The following is a 12,917-nucleotide window of genomic DNA, read 5'->3' on the forward strand; positions in this document are numbered from 1 at the left end:
TCTCCCTCCCTCCCTTTGTCTGTCTCTCCCTCCCTCCCTTTGTCTGTCTCTCCCTCCCTCCCTTTGTCTGTCTCTCCCTCCCTCCCTTTGTCTGTCTCTCCCTCCCTCCCTTTGTCTGTCTCTCCCTCCCTCCCTTTGTCTGTCTCTCCCTCCCTCCCTTTGTCTGTCTCTCCCTCCCTCCCTTTGTCTGTCTCTCCCTCCCTCCCTTTGTCTGTCTCTCCCTCCCTCCCTTTGTCTGTCTCTCCCTCCCTCCCTTTGTCTGTCTCTCCCTCCCTCCCTTTGTCTGTCTCTCCCTCCCTCCCTTTGTCTGTCTCTCCCTCCCTCCCTTTGTCTGTCTCTCCCTCCCTCCCTTTGTCTGTCTCTCCCTCCCTCCCTTTGTCTGTCTCTCCCTCCCTCCCTTTGTCTGTCTCTCCCTCCCTCCCTTTGTCTGTCTCTCCCTCCCTCCCTTTGTCTGTCTCTCCCTCCCTCCCTCCGTTTGTCTGTCTCTCCCTCCCTCCCTCCGTTTGTCTGTCTCTCCCTCCCTCCCTTTGTCTGTCTGTCTCTCCCTCCCTCCCTTTGTCTGTCTGTCTCTCCCTCCCTCCCTTTGTCTGTCTGTCTGTCTCTCCCTCCCTCCCTTTGTCTGTCTGTCTCTCCCTCCCTCCCTTTGTCTGTCTGTCTCTCCCTCCCTCCCTTTGTCTGTCTGTCTCCCCCTCCCTCCCTTTGTCTGTCTGTCTCCCCCTCCCTCCCTTTGTCTGTCTGTCTCTCCCTCCCTTCTTCCTTCTTCCCTCCGTCTCTCCCTCCCTTCTTCCTTCTTCCCTCCGTCTCTCCCTCCCTTCTTCCTTCTTCCCTCCGTCTCTCCCTCCCTTCTTCCTTCTTCCCTCCGTCTCTCCCTCCCCTCCCTCCGTCTCTCCCTCCCCTTCCTTCTTCCCTCCGTCTCTCCCTCCCCTTCCTTCTTCCCTCCGTCTCTCCCTTCCTTCTTCCCTCCGTCTCTCCCTTCCTTCTTCCCTCCGTCTCTCCCTTCCTTCTTCCCTCCGTCTCTCCCTTCCTTCTTCCCTCCGTCTCTCCCTTCCTTCTTCCCTCCGTCTCTCCCTTCCTTCTTCCCTCCGTCTCTCCCTTCCTTCTTCCCTCCGTCTCTCCCTCCCTTCTTCCCTCCGTCTCTCCCTTCCTTCTTCCCTCCGTCTCTCCCTCCCTTCTTCCCTCCGTCTCTCCCTCCCTTCTTCCCTCCGTCTCTCCCTCCCTTCTTCCCTCCGTCTCTCCCTCCCTTCTTCCCTCCGTCTCTCCCTCCCTTCTTCCCTCCGTCTCTCCCTCCCTTCTTCCCTCCGTCTCTCCCTCCCTTCTTCCCTCCGTCTCTCCCTCCCTTCTTCCTTCTTCCCTCCGTCTCTCCCTCCCTTCTTCCCTCCGTCTCTCCCTCCCTTCTTCCCTCCGTCTCTCCCTCCCTTCTTCCTTCTTCCCTCCGTCTCTCCCTCCCTTCTTCCTTCTTCCCTCCGTCTCTCCCTCCCTTCTTCCCTCCGTCTCTCCCTTCCTTCTTCCCTCCGTCTCTCCCTTCCTTCTTCCCTCCGTCTCTCCCTTCCTTCTTCCCTCCGTCTCTCCCTTCCTTCTTCCCTCCGTCTCTCCCTTCCTTCTTCCCTCCGTCTCTCCCTTCCTTCTTCCCTCCGTCTCTCCCTTCCTTCTTCCCTCCGTCTCTCCCTTCCTTCTTCCCTCCGTCTCTCCCTTCCTTCTTCCCTCCGTCTCTCCCTTCCTTCTTCCCTCCGTCTCTCCCTTCCTTCTTCCCTCCGTCTCTCCCTTCCTTCTTCCCTCCGTCTCTCCCTTCCTTCTTCCCTCCGTCTCTCCCTTCCTTCTTCCCTCCGTCTCTCCCTTCCTTCTTCCCTCCGTCTCTCCCTTCCTTCTTCCCTCCGTCTCTCCCTTCCTTCTTCCCTCCGTCTCTCCCTCCCTTCTTCCTTCTTCCCTCTTCCCTCCGTCTCTCCCTCCCCTCCCTTCTTCCCTCCGTCTCTCCCTCCCCTCCCTTCTTCCCTCCGTCTCTCCCTCCCCTCCCTTCTTCCCTCTGTCTCTCCCTCCCCTCCCTCCCTCCGTCTCTCCCTCCCTCCCTCCGTCTCTCCCTCCCTCACTCTCACTCTCACTCTCTCTCTCTCACTCTCCCTCCCAGCAATCTAAGGCGGATGATAGCGGAAGGTTTATGTAGTGACAGGATGTGATCACAGAGACCCCCAGCCTCTGCCATCCATCGGCACCCTCTGTAAATGAGTAACGCTTGTTCTGATCCCTCCCCCCCCCCGCTCCCTTGTCACAGACGGAGACCCCCATGACGACGGCAGCAGCTTCCCCCGCTCGGCACCTTTTGTGCTCAATGGCCCCAAAACACAAGGGAAGAGCTCAGTGCAGCGATACAACCCGTTCACACAAGATGTGTCCCCTTGTGATGTCACCCCAGGACCCGGCACGATGGCCGACACGTCCGACACCAGTGACCCCATCACACAAGACTCAGAACTAGAAGTCACCTCCTCCGAGACCACCCAGACTAATAATCGTCCCCCCCAGGACACTCGCCAAGACATGACTGATGGTTTCTCGACCTCCGAATCCACCCCGGTGCATGACGCTGCCTGGAGGACGGGCGGAAACGGCAAAAACGCCGAAGACAACTGCGAGCTGGAGGTGATACGGTGAGTGCGAGCGGGTCGAGCGCTGAATGTTATAGATGGGTGTTGCAGGAGGAGGATGTTGGGGGGGGGGGTTAGGAGAAGGAGAGGAGGGTCGGCTCGGAAAAAGGGTCAGATCTTGAGGACGTGCAGGGCGGAGGAACGGTAGGGTTGTGGGTGGGGGGGGGAGGGTCGTGTGTGGAAGGGAGGGTCGTGCGGAGGGCGGCAGAGTCAGAAATCCAAACCTCCCACACCCGACTCCACAATTCCAACTCCACAGCCTCCGTCATGGACATAAAGTGCAGCACTAATTAATCTCAACTAAAAGCCGATATCCTCAGATCAGAAACAGAACAGACATTTACAGCACATCCTGCATTGTACTACTGCCCCCAATGTGTTAAAGATGATGGGAGTCGGAGTCGCTCCATTTTATACCAAGTGCAAGACTCCCACTCCACAGCCCTGGTCACACAGGCAGGTAACACTTATGTGAGCCCACCACGGCCGCCATCTTGTGACATTATCCGTCTCGGCCACCGCTGCCCAATGTAAGTGTGTGCACCCCGTCACTGAGCTGATTAGCGGGTGATGATCTGTAGTATTATACAGGGGGATGTGATCTGTAGTATTATATAGGGGATGGTGATCTGTAGTAGTATATGGGGGGATTGTGATCTGTAGTATTTTATATGGGGGGGATGGTGATCTATAGTATTATTCGGGGGGGATGGTGATCTGTAGTGATATACAGGGGGGGATGGTGATCTGTAGTATTATACGGGATGGGATGGTGATCTGTAGTATTAAATGGAGGGGATGGTGATGATCCTTGTGGCTTTTTCCGTAGAGGATCGCTGTTCTGCATAATGCTTTGACCTCGCTTTGCACACAGGGACCCTCATGCAGTGACAAGCCATGAGGGGTCACCTTCTCTGATGTTAAAGGCACTGTCCACTACTGATCGACCATGCTGCAGCGTAACTTACATTGTATACTTGGTCTCAACCTTCCCCATCTCCCCTCCCCGCTTCCCCCAGACTCGCCCCCTCCCCGTCTGCTCTACCTGAGTGTGGAGTCGGGAGGTCGGAGCGCAGTATGGTGCCTCACACTGGGTTGGTCCGCCTTAGTGGGGGTTTTTCACCCCCGTTGTCTTGATCTTGTATGATCTGTTTCAGGATTGTAAGAAAGAAGAGAGGTGGAAAGCGTAAAAAGGCTCGCTCTGACGACGTCCCCCGGCCCCTCCTCAGCACCTCGGAGCCTGATGACCTGGAGAGCGAGCAGAACACTGGTGTCTGTAATGGCGATGCAGGTGACAAGGCGGGGGAGCTGGTGGAGCCCGTCCTGCAACTGCCCAAGATGCAGGACACGTCCATGGAGTTGGTTGGGCAGCCACTGAGCGAGGTCATTGAGAAGCTGAACGGCCAACTGGACCCTCACAGTTGGGACCCTCACCCAGACACCACTGATCATTCCTTTCGGACCCGCTCCCCGGGAGAGACCCCCGGTGACTTCCAGAGCCAAGACATTAGCCAGGGCGCGCAGGACCCCAGGGATTTCTACTACTTTACCCCAGAGAGTCCAGACGCTGCTCCAGCAGGTGGTGGCGACAATGACCCTGCAGGCCAGAGCCAACCAACACATGTTTCTGGTGGCCCTGAGGATGCTGGACCGGAAGAAGGAAAACGCGAAGGACCACCGGCTCCAGAGCTCCTAGAATATCCCAGCATGCCCCCCAACACAGGCTCTGCTGGGACTAGTAGTCCAGTGCTGAGCATCGCAGAAGACTCCGGAGTAGAAGAAGGTCAGGGAAGTCCTGCCGAGGCCCCCCACCCCTGCGACTTCAGGTGAGGCCTCATGTCTTCCCCCTCTGGTCAGGGAGATGTTGTGAGGTAGGAGGGACCTCTACTATTGGTGCAGGGGGTGTATGGACATGCTGGAAGTTGTAGTATTTGGTTGCATATATTAATGTGTTTTTCTGTTCAGGGTGGATAATAACCTCCTCCTGCTACTGATGATCCACGTCTTCCGAGAGAACGAGGAGCAGCTGTTTAAGGTAAGGGGTCCGGTTGGGTGTAGGGGCAGCATCTTGTCACTTTGGGGCATGGGGGGGAGCCGCAGCCTCCCGTCACTTTGGGGCGTGAGGAGAGCCGCAGCCTCCCATCACTTTGGGGTGAAGGGGAGCAGCCCCCCCGTCACTTTGGGGCGAGGGGGAGCAGCCTCCTGTCACTTTGGGGCGAGGGGGAGCAGCCTCCTGTCACTTTGGGGGGAGGGGGAGCAGCCTCCCATCACTGTGGGGGAGGGGGAGCAGCCTCCCGTCACTTTGGGGCGTGGGGGAGGGGGAGCAGCCTCCCGTCACTTTGGGGCGTGGGGGAGGGGGAGCAGCCTCCTATCACTTGAGGGGGAGCAGCCTCCCGTCACTTGAGGGGGAGCACCCTCCCGTCACTTGAGGGGGGGCAGCCTCCCATCATTCCTTCTGTCCTTTTCGCCAGATGTTCCGGATGAGTACAGGACACATGGAGGGCGACCTCCAGCTCGTCTACGTGCTGCTGACTGACTGCTACATTTACCTGCTGAGGAAAGGTCAGGCCCAGCGCCCCGTTGTGTAGCCCCTCGTGGGTCTCTTCGGTCACTGACTTGCCTCTCGCCCTCAGGTGCTGCAGATAAGCCGTACATGGTGGAAGACGCTGTGTCGTACAATGAACTGGACTACGTGTCGGTGGGTGAGCAGTGGAGTGTGGCGCCGGCCCAGCTGGTGTCTGTTCTCTGTGTCTCATCGGCTGTCGCCCCCGTTTCTTGCAGGTCGGCCTCGATCAGCAGGCGGTGACCCTCGTGTGCACAAACAGACGACGGCAGTTCCTGGTGGACACGGCGGACCTGTCACTGACCGAGTGAGTGAATCTGAGGACGGGGTCTCCATCCTGTGTCACCATGTGATGGTCGGGGTCCAGGCTTTTTATATTTTCATGCACTTGCGACCCCCATTCTGCAGTCAGGACTTTGGGGGATATGTAACCCCTGATTTTCCCTGCCAGTTCCCAATGATCAGTCTTGTGCATCCCTGTATTTCGGGTGGCCGTTTTAGCTGTGTTCGCTCTTTCTCTGTAGGATCTTCATATCTGCGTTGAAGTCAGCCATGATAAATGGGTGTCGGGAACCCCCGTACCCCGGGGTCCTGACCGATGCCACCATGGAGAGACTCGCACTGGCAAAGTTTGTGTCTCAGGAGTCCAAAATTGAGGTAAACTTCCTTGTCCTCTCAGGACCCCACAAGGCGGAGAGGGGATCGCCCGTCATGGCTGTGCGATTTATGGACTAATTAAAGGGACAGCGTCACTTATTCTTGCACCTCAGTACACATGACGAGTTCTCCGTGGACATTTTGGTTCCTCGCTTTCCGCACTCTCTAGATCTCTGCTTGCTATTAGTGGCTGAGTCTTGTGTGTCCTTACAGGCTTCGGACGTGGTGATGCTCTACTATGGCCTTGTGCATTGGGAGGATCCCGTCGATGAAGCTTTGGGACCTTCTGTGTCAATGTCTTCATTCAGAGACCAGGCCGTGTCCAAGGAAGGCGTCCTCCATTACAAGGCGAGCACGTCCTACCTAGGCAGGGAGACTTGGAAGACATGTTACGTGGTGCTCAGGTAAGGGGTCAGGACGTGCTGAAGGGCGGGTTTTGCTGAATATCCTCCATCTTTTCCCCAGCTGACCTATGACTGTTGTCTTTCAGTAATGGAATTTTGTACCAGTACCCGGACCGGACAGACGTCATCCCCCTGCTGTCCATCAATCTGGGGTAAGGCTCAGCTGCTGTTCTCTTCTTATGTTGTCCTTGGCTTCTATGGTGATGGCTAAGAAGTCTGTACTTTGCAGGAGCGAGCAGTGCGGAGGATGCCGGAGGGCCAACACCACGGAGAGAGCCCACTCGTTCCAGGTGATCCTTGCCGATCAGCCATCCCTGGAATTGAGTGCGGCCAACGAAGAGGAAATGGCGGAGTGGATGTTACACCTGTGCCAAGCCGTGTCTAAGGGGGTGAGTTACTGCCGCCACCAGAGACCTCCAGGCTGCAGCCTACCCCGTACATGACCTGTGATCATCAGAGAAAACCAAAGAACCTGCACTGTACCCCAGAGCTGCACTCACCATTTTGCTGGTGCAGTCAATGTGTACATACATTACTGATCCTGAGTTACATCCTGTATTATACTCCGGAGCTGCACTCACTGTTCTGCTGGAGCAGTCACTGTGTACATACATTACATTACTTATCCTGTACTGATTCTGAGTTACCTCCTGTATTATATTCCAGAGTTGCACTCACTGTTCTGCTGGTGTAGATACAGAGGTGTACTTAGTTTCCTGCATCATGTTACTGTCTGTTCCTGTCCTCAGGTGACTCCTCAGGGCGATGTGCCGTCCCCGTGCCTCCCCTGCTGCTTAGTGCAGACACAAGATAAGCTCATCACCTGCCACCAAGACTGTCAGACCAGTTTCTTTCGGGCTCTCAGTGTCAGCGAGTTAATGGACTTGTCTTGTGTGAGCAGTGTGGACGGGAAGGAGTACTGCGTATTGGTGAGTATTCATTATTAATATTATTATTTATTTCTATAGCACCCTTGATTCCATGATGCTGTACATGAGAAGGGGTTACATACAAATTACAGATATCACTTACAGTAAACAAACTAACAATCACAGACTGATATAGAGGGGAGAGGACCCTGCCCTGGCGGACTTACATTCTACAGAATGGTGGGGAAGGAGACAGTAGGTTGGAAGGTTGCAGTAGCTCCAGTGTTGGTGAGGCGGTAGCTCCAGTAGTGGTGAGGAGGCAGCGGGATCATTGCAGGCTGTAAGCTTTCTTCAAGAGGTGGGTTTTCAGGTTCTGTCTTAAGGATCCGAATGTGGTTGATAGTCGGAAGTGTTGGGGCACAGAATTCCAGAGGATGGGGGATATTTGGGAGAAAGCTTGGATGCGATTAACTGAGGAGTGAATAAGTGTGTAGGAGAGAAGGAGGTCTTGGGAGGACCGGAGATTATGTGAGGGGAGATTAGTTTAGAGATATATGTAGGAGACAGGTTATAGATGGCTTTGTAGGTCAGTATTAGTAATTTGAACTGAATATGCATCGGGAATGGGAGGCAATGAAGAGATTTGCAGAGGGCAGAAGTGGAGGAGTAGTGAGGAGAGAGATGAATTAGTCGGGCAGCAGAGTTAAGGATGGATTGGAGAGGTGCAAGAGTGTTAGCAGGGAGGCCACAGAAAAGGATGTTGCAGTAATTGAGGTGGGAGATGATGAGGGCATGCACAAACATTTTAGTAGATTGAGGGTTGAGGAAAGGACAAATTATGGAAATTAATTTTGAGCTGGAGGCAACAGTAGGTGTTAAGAGCTTGGATGTGTGGGCAGAGTCAACGGTTACTCCGAGGCAGCGGACTTCTGGGACAGGGGAAGCGTGATGTCACTTATTGTGATAGATCAGGTAAGGAAGATCTGTGAGATGGAGGTAAGATGATGAGTTCAGATTTGTCCATATTGAGTTTGAGGAAGCGAGAGGAGAAGGAGGATATGGCTGATAGACACTCCGGGATTCTGGACAGCAGAGAGTGTGACATCTGAGCCAGAGAGGTAGATCTGAGTGTCAACAGCATAAAGGTGGTACTGGAATCCATGGGACTTTGAGTTGTCCCAGGCCAAGTGTATAGATTGAGAAGAGTAGGGGTCCTAGAACAGAGCCTTGAGGGACTCCAACAGAGAGAGGGTGGGATGAGGAGGTAGTGTGGGAGACGCTAAATATGCGGTTGGAAAGGTATGAGGAAATCCAGGATAGGGAGAGGTCTTTGTTGCCAAAGGTGGAGAGGATCTGTAGTAGGAGGCAGTGGTCAACTATGTTAAAAGCAGAGGACAGGTCTAAAAGGAGGAGTATAGAGTATTGTCTGTTAGCTTTGGCTGTAAGTAGGTCGGTAGTAATTTTGATAAGAGCAGTCTCAGTGGAATGATGGGGACGGAAACCTGATTTTAGATTGTCAAAGAGCAAGTTAGATGAGAGGTGGGAGGAAAGTTCAGCGTGGATGTGCTGCTCCAGGAGTTTGGAAGCGAATGGGAGCAGCGATATTGGGCGATAACTGGACATAGCGGTTGGGTCGAGGGTTGGCTTTTTAAGGATAGGCGTAATTGTGGCATGTTTGAAAGCAGAAGGGAAGGTGCCAGAAGTTAATGATAGGTTGAAGAGATGGGTTAGGGATGGGATAAGTGTGGTGGTGAGGTTGGGGAGGAGGTTGGATAGGATGGGGTCGAGTGCACAAGTGGTGAGGATGTGATTTGGATAGGAGACAATTAAGCTTTCCTTCAGTGATGTTGGAGAGGGAGGTTATGAGGGAGGGGCATTGGTCTGATGTACAAAGGGGTTGTGGTTGAACAATAAAGACTTGCCTTCTTTGGTCGATGTTATTTTTGAAGTGTGTGGCAAAGTCCTCAGCAGAGATGAGGGAGGTTGGAGGGGGTGGTGGTGGGTGGACGAGGGAGTTAAAAGTTTTGAATAACTGGGGTTGTAGGATAGGGAAGATATGAGGGTTGTGAAGTAGGCCTGTTGAGCAGAGGTGAGGGCAGATTTGAAAGGCGAGTGTTGCGTGTTTGAGTGCAGTGAAATCATTTTGCGAATTTGTTTTCTTCCATTGTCGCGCTGGAGCCCTGGACACTTGCCGGAGCTTTTTAGGGATGTTACTGTGCAAGTGTGAACCCACAGGAGCCGCTCTGCAGCTTGCTAGCTCCGTCTGTCAACATTTTCAGATCTCTGTTTGCTGTCAGTGAACGAGAACCTTTTATTTTACAACCATGAGCTGGAAAACTGTCCAGACGGTGATAGTCCTCACAGCTGAGGACTCGTCACAAGGTATTTGTGCAGGAAGGTCAGGACATTTTACCTTACATAAGTACATTGTGACAAACTGTCAGCTGTGAGATCTGCTGCTTCTGTCCTGTGGATGTTCACGACGGTAAGGCTGGGTTCATACTGCGTTAATGCAGTTCGTTCAACGCATAGCTTTGATGGACTGCGTTAACGATATAACATAACGCGATCGCGTTATGCTATACCGCTAGTGCAGATGCTTCATCTACCCTAGCAGTGACGGACCCTCGGATGCTGCAGACTGCGTCCGTGGGTCCGTCACAGAATGACTGCTCATCGCTAGAGCATGCAGATTATGGCATGCGTTAGCGATGCGCTCGGTAATGGGAGTGAAAGGAAGCGTTAACGGATTGCGTTATACCACGGTGTAACGCAATCCGTTAAACGGACTGCATTAACGCAGTATGAACCCAGCCTTACAGAGCGATTTGTTGCAGTGTGTCACTGCTGTTGTTTCCTGCAGGAGTTCACACAGGAGCGGAGTCGCTGCCCAACGCCCTGGGTGCTGTACTTCAGTGGCCGCCCGGAGCTCGAGCGTTTCCTCTCCTCTGTGAGGGCAGCGTGGAAATCCATCTACCAGGTGGGCGTCACTGGCTGCATGGCCGTTCTGGGGCCTCCCCTCTGCCTCACTCCATCCTCTGCCTCGCCATTTTTCCCATCCCGCCTTCTCTCTCCGCCGCACCCTGCCTTGTCTCGCTCCATCCCTGCCGTGCCCTCACTCCGCGTAGCCCCAGACTGACACTCTCCTTGTTTCAGGTGGACCTTCCCCATAACCTGATCCCGGAGCCAGTGGTGAAGAAATGTGAGGATGCACTGTCTCTGATTCACAGCAGTTGGCAGCGCAGTGATAGCCTGTGCCGCGGCCGTGCTTCCCGGGACCCTTGGTGCTGATAACCGGGACCTCCGGGACTGTACCACTATCCGTGTATCTATGTACATATAGGACCGTGTATAGGCTTCTGCTGCTGCCGCCGCCGTGCATCCACCCACAGGAAGGGTACTCTGTGCTCGGGACCCCGGGCAGATTAACCCTTACCTTGCTGCTACTAACCCTTGCGGCTGGCACCGTATGTATCCGCTGCTCAGTGTATCCAAGGGCGGCGTGGCTTGGATGTGCCGGCCATGCCATGGTAATGGTGGAAGGTGTGGACCTGCCACACCGTGGGCATCGCTCAGGACACTGTGGACGTTATGGTTGTGCCCTAACACATTGCTGCTTTTAGAATTTACAGATTTTTATTCATTTTTGTCACTCCTATCTCTGGGTGGTGGCTCTTGTTGTGGGAGTGGGGCACCGCTCTTGTTCGGGGGCATGAGGGGGGGTGTCGCGGCTCTCATTCGGGGGCTGGGGTGGGTGACGCGGCTCTCGTTCAGGGGGTGGGTGTGAGGGGGCTGACTTCCATATTGTGCCTTCTCCGTGTCCAATTTCCTCATGTCCCGCTGAAATTACTGGAGAATCTGATGTCCTCAAATCCTGTCCTGGAGTCATGCGCTGATGGGCTGTTACTCTGTGTCAGTGCAGATAATAAGCTTCTGTCTGCAGTTAAAGGATTTCCTACACTGGATACAGTTGTAACGACCCCTCTGCTTCAAGGAGTGTGGGACCAGGACCTACGTCTGCGTGTAAAGGCCCCGTCTCGCATAACGAGATCCTTAGTGAGATCGCTGAAACATCACAGGTTTTGTGACGCAACAGTGACCTCGCCAGCGATCTCGCTACGTGTGACACATAGCGTCATATCGCTGGTCGGGATCGCTGGTGCATCGCTAGGTGTAACGGTACCCTAACTAGTGGTTGGTTTTACTTGTTGACAGCAAGCAGAGATCTTACATGATAAAGGGACAAAACTCAGATAATGGGGACTGACAGAAGAATATAGCTTTTATACACAGCAGAAACCTGCGCTGCCCAACCGCCGCCGCTTGTGCTGGGTCTGATGCAGTGTTGTATGTGACGATTTGTGTAATCTGGTCTATGTGTTGCTGGGTGAGTCCTGCAGGCTCTCTGGTCGGTCTGTCGGTGGGTCCCCTGGGCCGGTCGGTGAATACCCAAGTCTGTAGTTTTCCCCAGGCTTCCCGGCTGGTCTGTCGGTGGGGTGGTCCCTGAGCCGGTCAGTGAATACCCAGGTCTGTCATTTCCCCCCAGGCTCTCTGGCCGGTCTGTCAGTGGGTGGGTTCCCCCGGGCCAGTCGGTGAATACACGTATCTGTCATTTCCCCCAGGCTCTCCAACCTGTCTGAAGGTGGGTGGGTCGCCGGTCGGTGAAAATCCTGGTCTGTCGGTTTCCCCAGGCTCTCCGGCCAGTCTGTCAGTGGATCCTCCAGGCCGGTCGGTCAATACCCCTATCTGTCATTTCCCCCAGGCTCTCCGGCCGGTTTGTCGGTGGGTCCCCCGGCTGCTTCCGTTCCCTGTTCTGTGTCTTCTGTTGTACCGTCGTACAATCATATTGAAGCCTTAGTCTGGGCCCGGCTTCTCCGCTGTGGGGCTCCTGTGCATACGTGGCAGCTCTGTGCAGCCTTTGTGGATTTACCTTCCTCAGCATTACTTGCATGGCGCCTTGTCTGCATGAATCTGGGTCGTCCTCTGCACCTTTTATTTAACCCTTTGCACTAAATGATGGCGGCTCAGACAAGTGGGTGGAGAATCTTTTAATAATATTTAGGATGGTCGCTGGGGGAGGGGCTATGCCTGGCGCCATCATCCTAATCTGTGCGTTCCCTGCCTCCCAGTATCACTGGTTTTATCTCCAGGGAAGTGGATTTTGTTTTTTTTTGTTTTTTTCTGCTTTTTACATTTCTGGCCTCAGTTCTGTGGTTACAGACACTGGGGCCCTGCGATGTTCATTCGATGACGACTCCGGACGCTGGTAACCTGTGACACTGTATTTATTCCTCCTACGCACAATGACGATCGCCAGAGCACAGGCCGCCCCTCTAACCCTCGCATGTCTCAGGTTGGTCAGCACCCAATTATGATCCTGCTACTCAACTCTGGAACCTCCGTATGACGAGGTGTTGGGACCTGCAGGGTCGAGACGGGGCAGCTGTTTGTGTCGCTCTCATAGCTTTGCTTCATCTCCACCTGTGTTTGTAGATAACACTAAACTGTCACAGCCAGTGGTGGCCTCGTGTAAATAAACTGCTCCAAAATTCCTATACCGCGCCTCTGTCATATCTGTACAGCCACCGACTGAACGCAAGACCAAAGATGTACATTGCCCCCCACTCACGGTATGGTGTTCCCGCAGTACATTCCCTCCACAGCGCATGATGTCCCCAGAATACATTCCCCTCACACTGTATAATGTCCCCCACAGTACGTTCCCCCCCCCTCACTGTGTGATTCCTCCACATCAGAGGCAGACAGAAGATGTTTTTCCAAGAAC

General features: G+C 54.2%; 1 protein-coding gene across 6 annotated transcripts in view; it reads left to right on the plus strand.

Annotated features, from left to right (window-relative positions):
- Positions 1-12,687, plus strand: part of PLEKHM2 (pleckstrin homology and RUN domain containing M2) — a 38,461-nt gene extending 25,774 nt beyond the window's left edge. For 3 of the 6 annotated variants that reach the window (XM_073570195.1, XM_073570196.1, XM_073570197.1), the window contains 13 exons: positions 2,267-2,642; positions 3,797-4,465; positions 4,605-4,674; positions 5,111-5,201; positions 5,273-5,337; positions 5,421-5,509; positions 5,727-5,859; positions 6,073-6,263; positions 6,350-6,415; positions 6,493-6,652; positions 7,013-7,192; positions 9,996-10,112; positions 10,289-12,687. In XM_073570195.1, the coding sequence (XP_073426296.1) occupies positions 2,267-2,642; positions 3,797-4,465; positions 4,605-4,674; positions 5,111-5,201; positions 5,273-5,337; positions 5,421-5,509; positions 5,727-5,859; positions 6,073-6,263; positions 6,350-6,415; positions 6,493-6,652; positions 7,013-7,192; positions 9,996-10,112; positions 10,289-10,423 (2,342 nt within the window). In that variant the 3' untranslated portion in view covers positions 10,424-12,687. Of the gene's footprint in view, positions 1-2,266; positions 2,643-3,796; positions 4,466-4,604; positions 4,675-5,110; positions 5,202-5,272; positions 5,338-5,420; positions 5,510-5,726; positions 5,860-6,072; positions 6,264-6,349; positions 6,416-6,492; positions 6,653-7,012; positions 7,193-9,969; positions 10,113-10,288 lie in introns of all 6 variants that reach the window. The other 3 variants (XM_073570200.1, XM_073570201.1, XM_073570198.1) reach the window with 2 other exon arrangements.
- The last annotated feature ends 230 nt before the right edge of the window (positions 12,688-12,917 follow it).

This window comes from Dendrobates tinctorius, unplaced genomic scaffold (assembly GCF_039654945.1).
Source record: "Dendrobates tinctorius isolate UK_male_01 unplaced genomic scaffold, ASM3965494v1 ptg000028l, whole genome shotgun sequence".
In the NCBI taxonomy this organism is placed as follows: domain Eukaryota; kingdom Metazoa; phylum Chordata; class Amphibia; order Anura; family Dendrobatidae; genus Dendrobates; species Dendrobates tinctorius.